The following is a 22,712-nucleotide window of genomic DNA, read 5'->3' on the forward strand; positions in this document are numbered from 1 at the left end:
TGCATCCCATCTTATTTTGAGCAGGTGTAGCATGTAATCCTTATGAGGCAAAAGAGGATAATTCTGTGGTGCGAGGCCAATAGCCCATACAAGATTTTGCCTACTCTTTAAACCCAACCAGAAGCAGTGACTTGATCAAAAGCCAAAATTATTTACATACTTTATCCAATAAGACTGCAAATGCAACATTAACTACTTTGATTAAAATACCACCGATAAAAGACTATATGAAGATACTGATAAACAGATGGAGGAGGAATGATGTCTGAAGCATCAGTTGGCAGTATCTATCAGTCTGTGAGTACCACTTTAGTGTACTCAGAATAAGATGTCTCAAAGATTGCCATAAAATGTTTTACAGAAAAATGATGATCATCAAATGAGTCCTAATAGCCTGGCTTTTCCGGCCAACAAGTTCCAGAGACAACCGAAGAGGAACTGCATATTAAGATAAACTCCTTCAAGAAATCTAAGCATACTTGACTATACTGATCTGTGACTCTCCCTGCACTCATTTTTTGACCTGGAGGACCAGAACTTTTTTACAGCTTAACTCAGGCAAGACTGAAGTTTTTTTTTATTGTACTTGGTCCTCAACACATCAGAGATACTTTTTCTAATGATATAACTGTCCTAGATTGCATCAGCCTGGCATCCACTATCACCGTTAAGAATCTATGAGTTCTATTTTATTCATGTCCTTTAACTCTCATATAAAACACATCTAAATGACAGCCTATTTTCACCTTTGTAATATATTTAAATTCAGACATATCCTAGGAAAAATAACTAGGAAAAAAGATCTCTGTATTGGCTTCTCTGCACTGGCTCCCTATTAAATCGGAGTATAATTTAAATATCCTTCTTCTCACTTACAAAGCTCTTAATAGCCAGGCACCATCTTATCCTAAAGAGCTAATAGTGCTGTATTACCACTCTAGACCATTGCGCTCCCAGAAGGCAGGCCTGATCCTGGTACCTACAGTCTCTAATGTAGTACAGGAGGTAAAGCTTTCAGTTGTCAGGTCCCTCTTCTTTGGAATCATCTACCAGTCAAGGTCAGAGATGCAGACAACCTCTGTACTTTTAAGATATTCTTCTTTTTGATAAAGCTTATAGTTAGGGCTGGCTCAGTAATGACGATGGTTTTGTTGATAACGACGACTTATAAGATGGTTTCTATACGGATTAGAGCTCTCAAGAACTGCCGTCAATGTTGTGCTCTGCCTCTGTGCAATGCCTGTCAGCACCTGTGTGTCCGATCGAACTTAAAGCTGTTCGTTTGCACTTACTGACATTTTTGTCTCCTTTCTAGATCCTCGCTTGTGTTACTCTCTGATGTACGTCGCTTTGGATAAAAGTGTCTGCTAAGTGAATTGTAGAATTGTAGAATAATTTTGAATGGTTGAATCATGATAGGACTTTGCGTTGAAGTCTTACATGACAATGCCTTGTTATTTCCCTTGGAAATAGTAGAAAGAAAATACAATTATTCAAAAATATATCGCTTACTCCTTCAGAACGCAGCCTTGGTTTAGAGTACAACTGCCTGTGCAAAACTAGATATTTCTGGTGATGATTCAATGTTCTATATTTGTCAATGAACTAAGTGGGCTGTTGAGCGTGTTGAAACACAATAACCTGAGTGTCAGGAGACAAGCTTGCTCAGATGTGTCATCAATCACTCCCCCGAAATATATTTTACACTTGCAGTGAATTGTCAAACAGAATCAGGTCACAGCTAATCAACTGAAATATAGCTCAATTGAATACTGCTGGCTCAAAGGGAAACAAACAGTGAAAGCAAAGAAAAGTATATCTTATACTGGATTGATTTGATGGGAGATTAGCCTCGTTTAAGACCAAAATACCCATTATATTTCAAGGTTGTTTAAACCAATGATCAGAATCGATGAGCACACTACGTTAACTCTTCCATCACCTGTAGAGACTTCAATGATTCATTCACTCCCTGAGCTTCATAAACTCAATTGCTTTTTCTTCAACATTTATCTGTTACCTTTAGCAAACAAAATGCTTCATTTATTCAATCTTAGTTATTTAAACCACTTGACTAGCTCAATATTATTAACGTTTCATTCATTTCCGCCCATTTAAACAAAACAGTTCTCATCTCATTTGCTAACTAGAGCTCATCCTTACTTAAGGTAAGGATCTTTGTAATTAAATGACAATTAATATATCTTTAAAGTAACTCAACCTCCTTCCCACCTAACCCCGTGGCCCTTAGGTTGGCTAGGAATAATTGCAGTGAAGACTTCAGACCACAGGAACCTCATTGTTGAATAATTTGTGCCATCTATTAGTATTCAACACTTACAAGATTAAATATAAGACCTCCATGATCTGGCTAAGAGAATATCAAGCAGCTAAGGGGAGGTTGATAAACCTGGCTGGTACACAGCAAACAAAGACACCTGTAAGCTGAGCTGGATCTTTAACCCTAGTAAGTACTATACCCACATTTGGTCTCAAGTGGATTTACAGTGAAGCTTCCTCCACAGTCTCTGGGATTAGCTCCAGGTTTGTGTTTACAGTAGGGGATATTTTGCTCGGTCCGGATGACTGCTGGAGACAGATCCCTAAGTACTGTGAAGACATGCATGCTGTGGGCTGCGGGTTGCAGCTGCTGTCTTTATGGCAGATTCCTTTAAGGCAGCAAGATCTGAGAGAGACTGTAGAGAGCCACTGCTCAATGAGCAATTTATATGTTCTCAAGCTTCCTTTTTAGACCCTGAAGGCAGATCTTAATTGTTAGACGCGATATCTCTATTCCCCCTCTCCTCTTCCTTTGACTCTTTTCCCCTCCTCCCATCCTACCACCCTCCCTCCAGCTATTAGGAATTGGATTTGGAGCAGAACAATCCATTTAGTCTCTGTCCTCCATCTTTTTCCCTCTCTCCCTGCTTTCACACCTCCTCTGTAGGCTTTTCTCATCAAAGCCCAGTCTTAATCTGTCTATTTTTACCTGAAGCAATGAAAGGAAGGGATGAGGTAATGCTTTTCCTGTCCATCAGGTGGGCAACGGTGCATGGGCTCTGTGGTGTATAAGAAAGCTAGCACCACCATGTGGACAAAGAAAAGACAAGCCATTATGAAAGAATCCTCGGGAGAAACATTATGAACAGATGTTCTTTCAACTCACCACAAGTGAATGAAAGAAAAAAAAAAAGTAAATACTACTAAAAGGGAAAACTTAACAACTAGGGCTTGCACTTCAATAAACATTGACTTGATTCATACGATTACTGCAAGCCCTTTTCAGAGACTCATGTGGAGTCATACCGCTTTGAGATAAATGTGTTAAAGCAGAGCGCCATCTCGTGGATAAAAACAGTTGGTGACAGCAACAGAAAGCAGTTAATTTGTTTTTAAAAAAGGACCTTTTAATTCTGTATTACATTGAAAAATGAATTTTACAGGAACATCACAGCCATGAGGTACAAAACATGTCAGTCCAGCAAAGGCCAGCTGAGATCAAAACCCTTTAAACCTGAGTATTTGGTAAGCGAAATATCTAACGCTATGAGCTTGAAAGAAAGGATTTTCTAAAAAGCATAATAATCCTCTAACTCATTTTCTATTCCTAAAAAAATTACTTTCCTTTAAATATTGAGAAAACTTTTGCAAACCAATATAGACATTAAAATTGAGCAGATTAAAAAAGAAAAGGTCTTTAGTCAACATTAAAAATTGAATTAGTCACCAACTGGTCCAAATGTTCTTGATTTGGATATTTATTTGGCAGTGAGTCAGCTGCATGAATAAATAAATGATCTCTTTAGATGCATTGGCTGATCAGGGTTTTACCCAGCATTTGTTTCCTAGTTTGGTTTGAAAACCTGCCATCATTATCAGTTTTAATGTTTCTATGTTTACTACTTTAATAAAGAGCACTGTGGGACAAACAACAATGCTTGGCTTCAAAACAAGAGCTGATTGACACACTTCTTTAAATAGATAACTCTTAAAAACCTTGCATTAATAGGTGGAAAATAAAACTAAAATAAATGTATTTGCAGAGCACAAAAGACAATTTATTTAAACCATAATAAGTTCAGGAACAAAACAAAGGAAGGTAAAAAAAAAAATCTGGAAAAAAAACACTTTTTAGTGTTAAGTGATTTATATGTCATCATCTGTGCACACTCATCCATCCTTATCCTTAATGTTTATACTCTATGTCTGGTCCCTTTTCTCTTCCTGCATTTGAAGGCACAGAGGCGGTGGGCACCCTCCATTGGAGAAGCTGTTAGGCTGAGAAGGTCACTAGATCGTCTAAGTGCATTCTTCAAACGTCTTTGTTGTGGTTCTGGCCGTTGCAGCTCTTAGGTCGGCCAATGGAGAGTTTGCGTGGATGGTTTTTAAAATCAAGGTAATCCTGGATGAAGTATGGATGCTGCTCTATAAAACCATGAAGTTCATCTTGAAAAGAGAAAAAATAAAGAGAAAGATTTCAAATATCAATGCTTAGTATTTTTAAATGTTCCTTAACACAATCCTAAGATATTATATTTGTGTTGCATGGATAGGTTCAATACCTTATTTTAAACTTGAGATACGTGTGGTGCTTTCACATAAAAATGAAATTAGCTTTATTGTTTTGAAGCATTAGAAGAATTACTATGACAATTTTCACTTTTAAAATGAAGATAATCAGATTCTATTCCTCTACAGAGTCCTGTATTTAGTTCATATATGCAGCTCACCCCGCAAATGACAGTTTTCAGGAGTTTTCTGCAAGTTTGAAAGCACCAAAACAAACTCTGATTCTCACCATACGTGATCTTCCCTTCGTCAGATCCATCAAGCGATAAAAAGACACCAGAAAGCTCCACCTCTTCAACTCCTAACATCATTTCCAAGATGGAGGCGAGATCGTCTTCTAGGACTTTCCCGTTGTCTTCACTCTCATACATCTGCACAAAAACATGTAATATCAGTAGAGTGACTTAACAGCTATGTGAAATAAGATTCTGTGGTAAATGTCCTCACCTTGAAGGCTAATTTCAGGGTCTCCATTGTCTTTGATGGTTGATAGACGGTAGACAGAGCAATGATGTAGAGTCTGATGTCTATCAATCCGTCTCCATGCTGGGAAAAAAAAAAAGGATTTTAGTAAGCGAAGAAACAATTATGAGCATGCATGATGAGGTCATATGCTGCAAATTTGATTGTAGTTCTGTTCAGAAAAAAAACCACTATTGTTTCATGAATCTCTGTCTGTGTTCACCTTGTCGAAGAGGCTGTGGACTTGGGCGAGTGCGTCTGTAACTGGCAGGTTAAGGAACCGGGCAAAGTCCTCCAAACCCAACCCGTCTCCCTGCAGCTTTCTGGCTCTTCTGACCTGCTCTTCCAGAGATTTGGATGTGGCTCCTGCTCTCAGTCTGTTAATATACAGTGAACCAAAGTGGTTTGAAAAAAGGGTTATCACCTTCCCTTTGATAAGCCTGAACAATTCCACACATCTATCCACATCCTGTAAGATTAAAGCAGGTAATACGGAAAAAGAGTGAGAAATGTAGTCATATTTTATGATGCAGGGTTTAGTTTAGTTCTCCAGGTAAAAACTGGCCTGACAGTTTTATGCCTACAATATTTTGGTTCATGATTGCCTTTATTTGGCATACTGGCTTGAACTATTTTTAAAGAACTATCATCAATTCAAGGGAATTGTGTGAATCATAGCAGTCATTAGGCCGGAGGCAGGGTACACACTGGACTCTGGATCAGTCATGAGCTGACATGTCGTGAAAGACAAACATTCACGCTCACACCTAAAGGCAATTTGCAATAACAAGCATGTGTTTGGGTTGTGGGAGGAAACCAAAGTACCAAAGTACACTGAGAATCCACGCAGACACTGAAGAAGACACAATGTCAACACAGAAAAGGCTCCTTTCAGGCATAGAGCAAGAAAGCTTTTTACTTTTAGGTGACAATTCTAACCACCAACCTTTTAAAAACTATCAATGATCTAAAAAGTACATTTTTTAAAAGCTCGTAAACTTTTGATTGACTGTTTTTTTTTACAAGAGGACTGGTGCCTTTTGCAAGAATGGCACATTCCAGTTAACTTTATTATTAAACAAACTATAAAGAAATAAAAATTATCTTTCTGGATATAAAACCTGATGTGCATTTTCGTACAATACTGATCTGGGTGTTTCTGCACCACCTATGGGTGTCAGTGTTTTTGCCTACAAGTCAGTGAGAACACCTGCCTGCTAACCAGTCCAACCAGTTAGCACATCTCTCTCCACTCACCCCAAACGGCACACCCGCCGGTTGAACTCAAGCAGGATGCTGTAATTATATATGCATAGAGGGCCATGTGATAGGCTGATGTCCCGATCATCAAAGGACAGGTCCGTGAGTGGCAGCTCCAGGGCTCTATCAGGAAAAATACATGTTTATATGGACCTTTATTTATGTCCCAGAATTATAGATATCCAAAACAAGCATGCACAGAGACAATCCAAAGTGGATCCAAAGTCTGGCCAGCAGACACTATGCAATCTCACTAATGCACACTTACTTGGCCATGAGCTTTCTGACATTGTTGGCAAACAGGGCAGAGTTTTCCTTCTCCTCGGTTGATGGCGTATAAATAGGCAGGTACTAAGGAAAGAGGCATTAGGTGGACAATGATTTTTTCAAATATGGGCTAACATTTCTTTCTAATTGGAAAGAAGATTGAGCTGTGACAAAGTAGAAAATAAAGTCTTACTGACTTTTACTAAGAAACTCACTTCTATCTCCATGGGATTATGAAGTTGGCACAGAGTGAGCCAAAGAATCTTGAACCTGAAGTATAGAAAAGTGTGCTTTGTATTTACACATAAAAATAGCATCAGAAGGAGATAAGACATTAAATGCATGACAACAAGACTGTACATAGTACTGGGAGAAAAATGTGCTTTCCTGACTTCATTTTATGAAATCATTCTTACTAGAAAGAAGCCACTGGGGCTTCATACATATATTTAGCAGTGGGCAGAGTTAGCTTTGTGTTTGAATCTTGGTTCTGGTGCATCTAAACATGTAGATGTGTGATATAAAGACAGAAACACTCACGCTCCAGGGCCTTGCCATGTCCATGAAACTGTATCCTGTTAAAATTAAAATAAAAAGTTAGTGTGTTTGAGTGTTTAGGTTGAAAGAAATGTTTTAATCCAAATCCACTAATACATCGTATTCTTCACTGCTAATTACCAAGTATTGTCAAGTCAAATTTATGAATCTTGCACATTTTCAGAAACATGGCAATTAAAAGTGCTTCACACAAGACATCACAAGCATCACGACAAAGGGAAAAATAAAATTAAAAAAAACAATAAAACAAACCATTAAAATCACAGAGAAGATTAAAGATAAAATATGTTTTAAAAAGAAGTTCTAAAATAAATACAGGTACATGAAATTAAGCTGAAATACTAAATATAGAAATAGCCTCAATTTTGTGTTGGTGATGTTTCACATCGTTCAATGGTATATTTCTCTAAAGTCCAAGACTTATCTTCACAACAGACACAGATTCACCTGCTGGCCTCGCCTGATTGAGATTGATTCAGGCTCATAGTTTGGTCCTTCTGTGTCATGCAAAGCCCTAAGGGGCACTGGAAACCCCACCCAGGTGTGGCTGTGGTTGTCACACTGTGTACCGATATTGTTGCAACACTTGTTTAGTATCTCAGAAAACAAATGCAAACGTATTTATGTATAGTGAAATGATTTAAAATAATGGATTATCATAAAACAAATGATGATGTCACCATGAAGTTGACCTGTGACCTGTAGCATAACAAAACGACTTGATCATTTTATCATATCAGACATTACTCTTCTGTCACAATTGGAATATGAATAATTGATTCTTGACGTAAAACATATTTTGAGAGATCACAAATCACCTTAAACCACCACATATAATACTCTGGGAGTGTTTACCAGACCTCAACACCTGCGACTACAAGCAAACTGTCAGCAGTTAACGTGTGGCTAATGTTTGCAAAGGGTTCCGGCTTCCTATCGCACATGACGTATTACACTTTTCTTTAGAAGATCTATAGTATGTTTTGATATGTCACATTAAAAATATTTTTGTTAAGAATGTTTATGTAAACTTTGTCTACAGCTAAATTAAAAGATGAAAAGAGATGGACAGGAAACACTTATGGTATGTGGTAATAAGGAGTCTGGCCTGGAATGTACAAACTACCAGCCTGCCATGTTGACGCTAAAGTCAGCACTATGACTAAACTCAGCCCAAAGGGAATCATAGACAAGAAAACCTAGGTAAAATAAAATTGTATTCATGAGAGCGAGAAGAAGTGTTGAGAGAGAGAGACATGACACCCGTGTGTGTAAGAGAGAGAGAGAGAGACAGAGAAAAGGGGGATGAAATATCATCCTAGCTGAACACAAAGTCATTCAACACAGGAGAAACCATTACATCACAGGTGTGTGTCAGAATGTGTACATGGTGTATTCATGGAGGTATGTTGAGCTCAGTATGTTCAAGATTATAGGTATGGAGCAAGTAGAAAAAATATCAAAGGAATGTGCATTTACCAGTTTGTTTGGATATCGTAGCACCACCGGTTGCACTGGTAGTCCTGGTATGAAAGCACCTAAAGAAGACAACAGAGAGTGAATAATCACACATACCAATTAAGTATATAAAACTGTATTTAGCAGCTAGATATTTTTACCACTTCATGCTCATGTTGTTAGTATACCACATTGTTTTTACATCAGGGTTTTCTACAAAAGGTTCACTGATTCAAACACAGCAGATAAAGAACAATGTGTTGGGCTGAGTCATGAACAGGTTAAGATGAATGATAAGCTCACAACCCTATACTAACCTCCAGCTCTGGCAAAGAGCTTTTGAAAAAGATTCTATAATGTGCTGCTGATGACAGACAAGCGGAGTGAAGCTACATAAAGAATTTATGTCTGGTAGTACTCTATTCAACCTACTGTCTGAGCTTTGAACAAGTGACCATGGGATAACTAATGAGAATTAAGTTTAAATCTTTAAGGCTTAAATGAGCTGCTTTGATAAAATAGAGTTCTTCCATCACTACATGTATATACTCCAATGCACACTAGCAGGTTGCTAACCACAGAGCTGAAGGAAATGCAGAGTCAAATCATTCCATATTGTTTTGTTACGCAGTAAGCCTTTCTGCAAAGGATTACTGCATCATATTGTGTTGAAGGTAAAAGTAAAAGCCAACAGGCTGTTGAAAAACACATTTATTAAACTTCATTTAATTATGTGTAAAGAAGTAGTAATTAAGGCGAGGGAGGCTGGTGTCAATGCAACTTTGATATGACACTTTTAAGGTTGGCAGAGTAAAAAGGTATTTTTAACAAAGAACATTGTTGTGTTCAATTAAGATTGAAATAGAGGACATGTATTGACTTCACTTTTCCACCAGACCACGCCCGCTCACTTGGACTGGGTGGCAAAGCATTCTGCAACACAGCTGTCTTCAGTAGGGGAAAAAATAACAGTAAAACAGCTGCTAAAAGTAGGGTGTTTGGACATGACAGAGATCAAAAACACAGTGGCCCATGGACATGGATTTGATGTTTGTAATACGAGGCCAGATTTCCTGACACTGAAATGGGCCTGATTCCCAGAGAGAAAAGTTCCCAGAGCTCACATAATCCCAGTTTGATCGGTAATGATGTGAAACTGAATAAACTCTGGAGGTAGTCATGTAGGGATCCAGCTGTTTATCCATATTTCAGTGATGTTTCTGCTCATTTTTACTTTAACTCTAACTGCAGTCTGTAAAAAGATCACTCTGTGTTTATTGGATCTGTTTGTACAGTCAGTCACACCACAGAGGGGTGCAGTTCATAGTGAGTTCATCGTACCTAGGCTTTCTTTGATTAATCATCAAAAAACTGTTGTTGCCTCCTGTTTATTTCCAATACGACAACTACACACAAAACAACTACTAAACTTTAGCAAAGCATCATTTCAGTAGTGTAAACAGAAACTGTTCGATACATTCACTTCATGAAATATATTTGGAAATAAGTTCAGTATTAGGCCAATGAATGGGAAGTTAATTCACTTGTTTCATTTAATTTGTTATAAAAAACTATGGACTAATATATTTCACTATCTTTTGCTTTAAAACCATCTGTTTTAATCAGACTTTGCAGGATTCTATGTTTAGTATACTCATAAAAACATTATCTGTTGACCTCAGATGAGGACTCATTGACTGATTGATCTGCTTAAATGTCTGAGTCATCCTGAACTGGATATCCTTTGTACTTCTGTTTTTGTTCTTTTTATGCTGGCTGTCCTGTTGGTATACTAATGTAACGTTACAATTACGAAAAATGTCTATAAACACATTGCATCAGCTGAGGATCTATACTGTCTGTGGAGAACATTGTCAAGACATACAGTAATTACTGTAAAGAAGGAGCTTTTACGCTAAATAAAAGTCATTTTCTGCTTACTTCCTACTGAATCCTGACACCAGTATGTGCTTTCTGCCACTCAAAGGCGAAACTGCTGACTCCTGCTAACCATGAAGTCTCATTCATACCTTCCTTACACTGTTGACAACCATACCACCAGTTCATATTAACTTAACTTATCTTTTTTAAACATCATTAAACACGGATAATGACAGAACTATTTTAAATAAATCAATTCTGGCCATACATATAAGTCTGACCACACATAAGAGAAAGAATGATATCATCATCCAAGTGATGATGATTTTAGTCTGACCACCCATAAAAGAAAAAGATGATCACTGTCCCGGCCCACCGAATATTACTGTGACAATAGCAAGTGGACAGACTGGGAGAGAAGGGCCAATATGAAAGTGATGGTTCTATTAAAAGCCCTTCAAAAGAAGACAGGAGGTACAGTATCTGCAGGGAACATCGTGAACAGGTGGCACCATGCACATAAAGAACACAAACAGACCAAACATGTGTTGCTTTGTTGTGCTGGAAACCAGTGAAGAGCTCTAACAAGAGGAGACAAATCCAGAGAGGACTGCTCTCATACAACAGACAGATCAAGCTGTCACACACACACGCACACATACACAAACACACACACACACACGCACACACACACACAAAGGAGGACAGAATGTGACTAATGGGGGGAACTAGAAATAACAGAATTACCAACAGGAAGAAAGGGGATTTGACAGAGCAGACAGGGAACAATGGCTTGAGTAGAGTATACTCAACCTAACACATACTCATACACACATGTAAGCTGTTAACAAGGCCAAACAGATCTAGCCCAGCAGTTATGTGTCTAGTTATGATGTTGCTTAGCTAGACGCAAGACATTGATCCCAACTCTACAGACATATTTCACATCTAACATGTTGAGTTGGCAGCTATGCAGTAAGCCTTTAAAAAAAGAATCCTTTAAGTCTTGGCAAATTTGAATAAAAAATGCTGAACAAAGTCTTCAGACACCCTTAATATTCCATTAATGAAGCCCTGGTTGTAAATGACCAGAAAACACAACAAAGATGACCTTCTTTCCTTTAATCTGTTTTCTAGTCCATTTATGGAATAATACTGTAAGTGAAAATGGGCCTGCATTGTTAATATGTTTCAAGAGTTTGTTTGAATTTTGGTTTCATGGTTTCAAGAGGAAGAAGGGGATTGAACACATACCAGCTTTGAATAAGATGAGACCCGACCTGTTGGTGCAAGTTCCCTCTGGGAATATCATGATCTGCAACAAACAAACACTTTAAGGCACACACAAACAAACACAAACAGATGCATCTGGCTTTGACTTGCTTTCAATTGGCCTTGATTTGTGTGTGAATCATTGTGATTTTCAATGCACTGTGAGCTGATGTTAGACCAGATCATGGCCAAATGGACTTTAGGATTAGGTTACCTGAGGCCACTCCCCTCCAGACTTTGCTCTTCGCTTAATTTCCTCTACAGTTTTTCTTCTTGAGTCCTGGTCAGACCGAAACACAAATACTGGCCTGATGTAGCTGATCAGAGCTGGGAGGATGATTGTGAACAATAGATATTGGATGCATGTTAGAACATAAGAAAATAAATATCAGTACTACAAATGCAACAAAACTAAATTAGGAAAGACTTATTTTGGGACTTTTTGTCTTAATTTAGATAGGATAATGAATAGAGTAGGAAATCTGGAGAGATGACATGTGGGGAGGATTACTGTCTCCATTCATAGGGCACAACTTAACCGCTAAACCATCAGCACTCATACCCAGATAGGACGATTGAGTAGTCTTATGTTCATTATGGAAATTTGCCCTAAAAAAAGTTAGGATGGAATCACAAAACTGAGCAATGTTGAGGAGTTTAAAATAATAACTGTCTTCAACAAGATCGTTCTACTTATTTTCATGAACTGAAATCTGAGGCATGAAAATGTTGTATCTTAGCTAAATCTATGGGTCACAGAGCTTATGGAAATGTGTATTACTCACTGCCCCAGACAGGAATGCTCCTGCTCTCTAGTTTGGTGACTATGGAGCACATGGTCATGGTGACTGGGATGGCATCAAAGTAGGAAGAGTGTGGTGCCACGGTGAGAATGGGAGCTTCAGAGGGCGCAGCCTGTTGCCCTTTTACCCTGATCCAATGGAATCCCCCACAAAACCACATGGCTCGCATGATCGCTCGTAGGCACACGTCTAGCAATCTAAGAAAGGAGAGGCAGACAAGTAGGCACAAAATGTGTTTTTTAACTTTCCAAATTTCTAAAAGAAAATATGTACTTTGCCAAATCTTTCTAGCTAGGTCAGTCATAGACAAATTTCACAGAGGGTACAACCAACACTACTCTTCAGCTAAGAAGTCAATTTCAGAATGAACTAATATTTTTCTGTTTTATATTCAGTATCCACCAAAAGGACATGTTAATGAGCTGCTTTAATCGGATCTTCATAAGTCCTCAGGGTATTGATTAAATAATATTGGCAAACATATACGTCATTAACATTTTTCAACAATAAACACTCTGCAGACTTAAAGCCATAGTTGAGTAAGTGCTTGTTTGTTTGGATCTGTTTATCATATCATACATTTCTGTGTGGTACTATATGTCTATGTAGCACACTTCCTACATATGGAAGCGATTAGTGATCAGAATTCAAATGATAAAGCTAGCGTTTTGAAAACGAAAAAGCCAAAGACCTTTTAGTTTTCATTTGAATGATGTCATACAATATGCATACATAGAGAGTAAAAGTATAATGCAAACTGGATGACTGAATATTCATTTTAAATATAGGTCAAATAATGCACCTATATTCTGAAAATTAAAACGTGTTTCTGTTACTGTATTTTCATTTTAAAATGAGCTTTTTCATTTGAATTATGATACAAATTTAGTGGGGCATTTTTTGAAAATGATAAAGCAAATGTCATTTTCTTCTTCATTTTAATTTAGTCAAAGAATGTGCATTTTTGAAGTTGAAAACTAAAATTCAAATTAGATAAATTAATCATCATTTTATTTTTGAGTCAAATAATACACTCATATTCTGAAAATTAAAAAGCATTTCTGTTAATGCATTTGAATTTTCAAATTAGCTTTATCATTTGAATTCTGATCACTAATCGCTTCCATACCTACACACAAATATTTATCATATACAAGTACACACACCTCCTCCACCATGGCTGTGGTTCAACAACATATTCAGAGCGTCCCAGGGAGGCCGTGAAGGCGAAGGGCCATGCCAGCAGCATGAGGAAGGACACCAGGAGCAGGCGCAGAGGGAACACTGTAACAGACATCAGTCCTATCTGAAAAGTAATAAAGAGCAGAGATAGAAAGGGTTCATTTTTTATTTTGAGCAAAAATAAGAAATATTTACGCAACAATAAACCTATACAATAGAAAAATAATGCATAACATACACAGCCTCAAAACAGTACAAAATGACAATTTATAAAAAAAAAGAAACAATAAGGACTGTGACATAAAAAACAAAATATGAAACAAAAACAAAGAAATAGCAAGCAACATTGCACAGCATTTGAAGTGAAGTCTATAATATAAAGGGAGCAGTATTTCTGTGCACAGTGCATTAACATTAACAAGTATGTCTCTATATGTTTGGATTCGGAATAACACAATTGGCTGATGTGACCCATAAGCAGTTCATCATAGTTCAAAATGATGCAGCGCAGTAACTTCACCTTTCCTAAAGTTCTTACTCTTTCCTTATAAACTAAAAAACTGTGCAATCATGCTTCATGATAAAACAAATGAATTACATCAGTCTGTTACTCCACATGAGGTCAGCTCTCCCTCTGTAAGTCTGCATCCCATTTTGTTTGTCATTTGTTATTATTTAAAGTCTTTTGAAAATGAATAAACACCGTGTTTTTGCATAAAGAGCAGGGAATAAAGATCCGATCACAAGTGGTCACTGGAGACACATTTGACTACATGTTATTGTCAGGTGTGAACATCTTTGCTTATTAAATTAGAGTTGCTGAGCATAACAAAATTCCTTAATGAATACATCAAGGAGTAATTGTGTAACAGAGTAATTGTGCAAGGCACTGATCTAAATAGTCATGGAAAAAGTCAAATGGTGAGTTGAGAAATCATTCACCACATTCTTGGCAAACAGAGTGCATGGGCCTTGGTGCTTGCAGTACGTCTAGTTGGTGGTACATCAACAGTATTGTAGTGTTGTGGTTGCACTTAATGTTGATTCTTCTTTCATCTTGGTCTATCGGTTACAGCGGAGATAAGTCGCTAATTAAGATCATACCTAGCAACAAAAAAAAAAAAAAAAAACAGCCACAGAAACTAGGATGTGGAGATGCTTATTTTCTTTCAACAGTATCCAGGTTTTTCTCCCCTTGTGGACAGTAGGTTATTTCATTTGGGACATCAACAAATATATTAATGGAACCATCTACCAAAGAGACCAACCATCCTCCATCTACACAGCCACCACTGTTGACAGAAACAGAGAGAGAGGCAGAGTATCTTTATTCATGTTTGGCTATAACAGAGAAACCCTTCAATTGTTGTTTTGTACTACTGAGGCCAAATAAAAGGAATCACTATGAGTCCAGACGGGGACCGGTAGCCCAAAAACAGCAAGCAGCTCTTGGACCTTAGTCTGTCGCTGGAAAAGCTCATGAATGAGGTTTTCAAAAAGCTTTGTCTTGCTTTCAAAAGATGAAAGTTAAACTAAATTCTGGAGATCTCTGCATGGAACTACACCATTGTCCAACTGGCTCTTCAAGTCAGGTCACATTATCATGTCACTTCCACATATAATGACTTACTTCACCATTGATTAACATTATATGGCTTTGTAGACCATCTGTCAAACAATAATTATGTAAGGTATTTAACATTCTTTAACAGCAGAACATGATGCTTGGATATCCTGAAATGCAGAATGAAGGAGGGGGGGGGCGGAACAAAATCTGTCAGACAAACATAATTGCACCAGATGCAGGTGTCCATTGGTTTTCACTGGGCAAATTGTTTTTGTTAATATTACCCCCAAACCATACAGTTGGATACGCCCTGTCAGTAACGATATGTACTTAAGGCCATGTTCTCTAAAATGTTTAGATAGGGCCTTAAGACTTGACATACATGCTAGTGGCTCTGAGAGGCTGTTTGTTTGCAAAAGGTGATTTCATAATCTACAGGTTACGTAAAAACTTGGAACTGAAGCCGACACAAAAAAAAGTCAAGGATTGACTACAGTTAATAGGATGTATCAAATGAAGAAATTGAATATCTAAGCAGGTTCTGGAAAAATATAATCACAATTCAGTTTGTTTGTTTGATGAAGTTTCTTTTATTGACATGCTGTTTTCTACAACATACGTTCAGAAATGTCTGGCTTTGCACAAAGTAAGCTAGTGGTTAAAAAAATTCAGTGCAAACAGTACACGGCTTACTTCAGGCTTACTGTTTAAGCGTTGTCCCTGAAACAAAATGTATTGAAGGTACAAGAGAGATGAGAAGTCAGCTGACTCACTCGACATACCTCTTGGTGTGATAGATATTATGTGTATATGTGTGCTAGCAGGGTCACAAAGTCAAGGCCTCCAGTGTAAACTCCGACTGGGTGACCTTTCTAGTCCCTTCCTGCCCCTAGTTAGACCCCTTGTACCAATCTCTTCACCCAACACTGTCATCCCAGTCCCTTGTTACCCTCTCATCAACCTCAAGACCTTCTCTACAAAAGTCTCCAGTCCTTTGAGAATTCCTCTCCCCCAATACCCATCCACCCAGTCATCAATATAGAAATCTCTCACTCCCTATGTGTATTGGGATGTGTACTGTTTCATTTATCATGTTGCTCTCCCTTCAACGGTTTTCCTCCATGCATTGATGTGCTGCTTGCCAGTTCTCTAGGGGATCATCTCTAACCCCCTCCTGCCCTGTCCTATATCTTTCCTGCGTGATTCTCTCTCTGGAAGAGACCAGGTGCAAATCGCAGGGCTGTATTAATAAATAAACAGGCACAGGGGTGATTTATGATGCTGTAATGCTTTTCCCTTCCTCCTCACCCTCCATGCCTGATGCAGGGTACACTCATCATCAGAGCATAATGAATTCATCTGGGAGAATATGCTGACATTTACACAGTAGGTGGCATGAAAATGAGCTGGGGCGTGGTCCAGGAAAGCAATCCCTACAGCATAATGAGAGTACTAGTCCATTATCTTTTGATTACGTGCTTCTGCCGTATTGAGCTCACCTTTCTGAAACTCCTCCCTCTGATATGAAAGAAAGTATTATTCTTAAAGTGCCAACAGTTTGTTACCAAACTCCTTATATTTCTGTTACTTGTCAAAACAGAGATTCCAAAAGCCTGTTTTAAACAAGATTGGGCAAAACAAAGCTCTTAAGATTTTGCTGTACTGATTTCTAGATATAGAGGTTAGTTTACCTGCATGGCGTCATATTAAACCGCTTGGGGCCTTGAGTATTTACCTGGGAAGAATTGTCTGACAAAAGCTGCTATTGAGTTGCATTATGGGTATTGTTTAGTCTGTTGACTAATACCTCAGAAAAAAAGTCCCAACAACTTAAGTGACCTGACACTCAAAAGTGTAATGTAGTTCATTTTTATTTTTGAAGTATCTCTTGACCAGGGATAAACTTCACAGATTTGGTGAGACACCTGACGTATGTTAGACATTCAGGAGATTCCCAACACACAAAAACACATTTTCTGTATGGAAACATAAAATCAGTCAATGGCCATTAAAGCCGTGGAGTCGCTCAATAAGCCCATCCTACAGCTGAGCACTTCTGCTCCCTTAACACATATACAGCCTATATCTCTGTCAGCTGTTAAAAACAAGACGTACAAGTGCACAGCTTATACAAGCTATTACCTGAAACAAGCCATCTCCTATAGCTGTATACCAACACACATCCGCAGGGGCAGATATGACTTCCCCATTAAGTCCCCATGAAATGGAAAATACATTTTCCCAGTTTCAATCCAGTGTTCCTGCGTGAAATGTTCCTTTATCTGCCAAATCTTTTTCAAAAAAGCATTATCCAACTATTTTAACATCCAAATAATTGTATTTTCTCTTCCTGTTAAATGATTCAAATGCCTGACGACTCTATCTGCACTCAGGGACGTTTATTAATTTTTTGATCAATTAAAAATCTTTTTGACGCGAACAATCCGTTTAAATTCATTCCAACGTCATGTCCCACCTTGGTTCTGCCCCTGAATGCAGTTAGATACTCTCGAATGGGTCATTAAATATGTATTTTTTAACTCGTGTACCTTCTCATCAATCAGGGGTCTTTGATATGAAAACAGTTGCTCAGATTTGCGACGTTAACACGACTGAAACCTGGAGCATAACAGGTAAAGGCATACTTCAATATCTATCTACTCATACTGACATGTCAATATCAAACTAAGCTGACGCACATTGTAGTTTGCATTCAACAAGCCTGTGCAATCGACACAACAGAGGATTTCAAGACCTATGCATTTAATTCTGGATCAACTAGAGGGCTCCACGAACCTAACAGTGTCATTAAGGCAAAAAACCATCACCTGATACAACTGTACTATTTTTTTCCATGCTGTTGATGCCAAATAATGTAAAACAATGTATGCATGTTTTGCAATTCCATTGATTAATCAAAAAAAAAAGATCTCTTGAAGATTATTTTCAGACTTTCGCTGACACACACTTCACACTGTTCCATGTTAGCCATACTATTTGAGCAAACTCCCCCGTGCAATGTGGCCCAGCACACTTTTAACTGTGCCATACTTCCTGCGGTGAAGGTTTATTGCCCTGGGTTAATTGTTTTGAACAAGCCAGGGGAAAAGGATGTCCCACCTGGGAGCATAGGAGGCACTTAGTGTGTTCTCCTGTTTTTCTTCTTGTTGGTGTAGCGATCAAGAGTTGTGTTTAGCATGAAGTAAGGACAAGCATTTCCCAAACTACAAGACAAAGGTAGAAGGAAAGATGGAAAATTGTCCAAGACCCATCTAGAAAGAGTTTTTTCTGCAGGAAAATAAGCGTTTGTGAAATGACCAATACTTTGTATCTATAATATAACAAAGAGTAAGGTCTAGTAAGAACTAGTTTTTAAATATATCAACAATCTGGCCCCTGAACCTCTCTCCAGATATGTTCAAAGACAGTCTGGAAACAGGGCAACAAGAAGCACAGTGACTGGAAACTGTAGCACACAACATCGTAGATCTACATTTGGACAATCAGCTTTCTCAATCAAAAGGTTGTAAACTCATGGAACATATTAACACCTGAACGAAAATTCATCTGAGACTTAAAATCTTTTACAAAAAAGGTGAAATGCTGGCTGAAAGCAAACCAGAACTGAACCCACTTTGAAATTGTATCTTAAACCTGTAACTTAAACTTCTTCATAGCATTCGTCATATAATGTATCCTCATATAGTGTTATGGGGTTTTATGTGATCGAATGTTGTACATTTTTACTCCCAACTAGGGACAAGAGTTGGAAATAAGCAATAGCTAGGCTATATACTTATTATGCAGCAAATCAGTTTCATGTTGAAACTATGTTAAATTGCATTGTCCCTTTTAAATAAACACATTTAAATTCAAACAGGCCGTCTCTTTTGTAAAGTGTCTTGAGATAACAATCATTTTGAAACTGCACTATACAAATAAAGATTGACTGGCTGATTTTGATACTCTTAATAGTTTTGAAAACAATATTTCTTAAAAAGGAGTTAGCTGACATCTACGTATAATAAACATAATACAAAGTGTAAGATTTGGTTTTGAAATGGGCTACAAAAATCTGCAATGTCTGTACGTTGTTTTTTTAGGTATTAACTGGGATTAAAGTAGAGTCTCTCAGGCCACTCAAGTCCAGTCACTGCAGCTCAAATGACATGGGAAGCCTGTTTTGTCTGAAGCTGAAGAGTTGGCAGGCATGTTTGTATAAACTACACTATTCAGCAATGTGGGACTCAGCTGGAAACAGTGTGACTGTTTCTCTTGCTGAACTACAGCACTGCTGATCATGTTTGCAAATAACAAAACGCTTCAGGGAGGAGGATCACGGATGTGCCATAAGTCAAGAAGGGGTTGTTTTTATTTTCTTTGCACTAAATGTATTGTTTACAGCTGAAGTGAAACACTTGACTTGCACTTCGGCATGATTTTTTTCTATTTTTGTTGATCCTTTTTACACGTTGCATGTGCACATGAGTGACATATCTGTTCTTTACCTTTACTTGCTCAGCACAGAAACAATTGTATAATTTGTGGACTCTCTATAAAATGGCTTCTTTATTTGATTCAGTTTCACACCTTCCTCTGCCTGCTCAACATTTTGCAGTTAGTGGGGTTTTTCTCTTCATAAAGACTTATGAATTGACTAATGGACCACACACTCCCATGAAAACAAATACTGTCTGCTTTAACACAAACTTTACTTCATATGCTCTACGTCTATGCCTGAGTGAAACTTCTGCATTTCTCGTGTGTTTCTGAGTTTGAATCTAAGAGATTTTCATATTAAATGCGGTTAGAATCATCTTCAAGTTAATAAACAAGAAGAATGGATGCAATTCCATTTTTCTATTGCTCTCAATTGATTCAAACAAAAAGAGACATATCAAACAAACCAACCAAACAACAGCAATGATGGCAGGCAGGTTTAGTGGTTTGTATTACTGCTGGACTTGAAGGGTAGTGCCCCTCTAATTTTCTATAAATCTTGTGTGCAGAATAATAATTTCAATCTTAAACATGCTTTGGATACCAGCTAACATTTACAAGGCAACCACTGTCCTTTTGAGAAAAAAAAACAAAAAAAAACACACAATCTACTGAAAACTAAGACAAGTGACAACAAAATCTAGCAAAATGGCATTCAGCAAGCCACATTGAAGTGCGAGAGGGTCTAAAAAATACAAAACCAAAATCAACAAAAGACCTGGAATAACCTGTTTAATCAGTGCATTTGTTGGGAACTGATGGTATGGACATAAAGGTATGTGCCTTCATGTGAGCCTTGTGGTTTGTGTGTTTCGCTATAAGGGATTGCTTGTACTTCAGAGCCCTGGAGCTATAAACAGATAAACTGGATGGGTTGGAGGAGAGGGAGTGCACTTCCTCCTCTTGTGAGATTGTGGAACTGTGGCCGGCACAACCTATTTCAGGGCATTGCTTTAGAAAAAAAAAAGAAAAGGCGAGAGTTAAAAGTGCTTGAGGTTTATCTTACCTTCATAACAATCCCTCATTCAAAATATACTTTACATTTCATTACACTAGATAAATAACACGTGATGTGTCGGAGGGATTAGGAAGTGTCGGTACAGGGTATCAATTTCATAGTCAGAAAGCAACAATCCACAACAGCCCATTGATCCACTGGTTGATTGATGAGGAGGTATTTCAGCAAGACGGCCGACCTCAAGTAGTGACAAACCATTGATTTCAGTAGTTGATTTAAGATGTGCCCACATGTCAATCTCTAACTAATCCACTAGAGCATATCACCTACCACTGCCATTATTTGCCAAGAGTGCTCACCTTATTTCATACGTATTTTGAAATCTTGTTTGTGCACAATCTTATTCAACAAGTATTTTTAAATACTTATTTTAATGTGATACTCCTATTTGAGTATGAGTCGCCGGTGTGGACAGTCAACATGACAGCCCGGTCTCCACTGCTGAGAAGCCTCATAACCCAAGTGATCTTAACTTTGACTTCAACCTAAACCAAATCATGAATCACTCTCGCTACACAGGAAACTGATCTATTCGAATGAGGAGTATCTTGAGTACACATGAAACTTGGCTAACTTGTTTAGCCCCGTGCTGACACCCGAGGGTAAACACTGTGAGACACACTCAATTAGATGAATGAGAAGAAAAAGCAAAGAAAGCAGAAGAGTGCAGACTCTCAATGAGGGCACAAGAGACGAAGTCAAGAGAATGCTGCGTCTCGGTTCAGGATCCATCCATTAAAATATGGAGTAATGACTGTTACTGTAATGACACAACAAGTCTAAGATACATCTTACAGCTGAGCAGGTGGAAAAGCATAGAAGTTAGATGAACTATAGATCACCAAACAAATAAACAAATGGATCCCTTCAAGCTTAATAGTCTTTTTTTTTATTTTGACATTGGAAGACTACAAACGTGATGCTCTTATCTCTAGGATTTTTTTATGTTCCACTTCACATTGAAGAATAAATATTATTACAATACTAACCCTGAATTGGTTGGCATGCATTTTTATATTGAGTGGTAGCTTTTTAAACACGCTTTGTTGTCATCATTAAAATGACAACTCTATGTTTGGCATTACCGTCTTCTGTCACTGACTACCATGACATTTAGTGACCACATTTCCCCGAAAGTCAGGGCAAAATGTGACTCTTGAGGAACAACTTTAAAAATGTTTAGTTCCACAGCGTTTCCACAGCAGCTCAGAGAACATCATTATTGGTCTGTCAGCACTATCCAGGTGAGTTAAGTTTGTTTTAGTAAATACACTGCACGAATAAGAAATGCAAATTCGTTTGGCAGTCGCTTTTAGTTGAAGAATGTCGATGATTTAAAGTGGATATGAGCACTGTCATTCGTTATCCTAATCGTCTTCTTACCTTTATTTTCTCTGTCAGTGTGAATTTCAGCTCGTGGACGAAAGGGTTTTTACCCACTCTGGAGGGGAGGCTGTTTGATGATTTCATTGTTCTCGTCCTGATTAAAAACAAAGAAACGTCGTGTATGAAATGTTCCGTGAGGTTGGCTCAGTTTGTTTTTTTGGTTTTGTTGGCGTTATAGCGTACCTTCCTCAGTCCATCTTCATCTGGCTACAGCAGGGGCGCGAGTCAGGGCGGGGAGGAGGGCTTATTACAACAAGCTGGCAAGGTACACCAGCATCACTTCCGCTTGTTTTATTCACAATAAAGTACCTGTAGCAGAAAAATAACCCTCAAATGTCAAGTGTACCATATTAGGAGTTTAGATATATATATTTAGAACCTTTTAAGGGCTGTTTCTCCTTCAATAATAACAGGGGCATAAGCCCTAACCAGTTTTTTTTAATTTGGCATAAATTTAGTAAATAGTCTACTGTAGCCTATTTTAATTATATATTCAAGCTATCATTTTTAATAATATGAAGTAATAATC

General features: G+C 37.9%; 1 protein-coding gene across 1 annotated transcript; it reads right to left on the reverse strand.

Annotated features, from left to right (window-relative positions):
- Nucleotides 1–3,389: 3,389 nt before the first annotated feature.
- lpcat1 (lysophosphatidylcholine acyltransferase 1) lies at nucleotides 3,390–22,402 on the reverse strand. Its single transcript, XM_061059579.1, has 14 exons — nucleotides 22,181–22,402; nucleotides 13,697–13,836; nucleotides 12,513–12,727; nucleotides 11,942–12,054; nucleotides 11,710–11,770; nucleotides 8,596–8,654; nucleotides 7,099–7,133; nucleotides 6,774–6,828; nucleotides 6,560–6,642; nucleotides 6,289–6,414; nucleotides 5,255–5,408; nucleotides 5,017–5,115; nucleotides 4,799–4,940; nucleotides 3,390–4,446 (listed from the first exon to the last, which is right to left on the reverse strand). The coding sequence occupies exons 1-14, from the start codon at nucleotides 22,265–22,267 to the stop codon at nucleotides 4,313–4,315; spliced, it is 1,503 nt and encodes a 500-aa protein (XP_060915562.1). The 5' UTR covers nucleotides 22,268–22,402; the 3' UTR covers nucleotides 3,390–4,312.
- Nucleotides 22,403–22,712: the final 310 nt, after the last annotated feature.

This window comes from Labrus mixtus, chromosome 16 (genome assembly GCF_963584025.1).
Source record: "Labrus mixtus chromosome 16, fLabMix1.1, whole genome shotgun sequence".
Classification (NCBI taxonomy): Eukaryota; Metazoa; Chordata; class Actinopteri; order Labriformes; family Labridae; genus Labrus; species Labrus mixtus.

What these genes read in the sequence shown, in the direction of transcription:
- lpcat1 (XM_061059579.1), bottom strand. Translation starts at nt 22,267, where the DNA reads ATGAAATCATCAAACAGCCTCCCCTCCAGAGTGGGTAAAAACCCTTTC. An exon ending in ACATGGCAAGGCCCTGGAGC is followed by an intron (nt 6,829 to 7,098) that starts GTGAGTGTTTCT and finishes TCTATACTTCAG; the next exon opens with GTTCAAGATTCTTTGGCTCA. An exon ending in CGGCGGGTGTGCCGTTTGGG is followed by an intron (nt 5,409 to 6,288) that starts GTGAGTGGAGAG and finishes GTATATTAACAG; the next exon opens with ACTGAGAGCAGGAGCCACAT.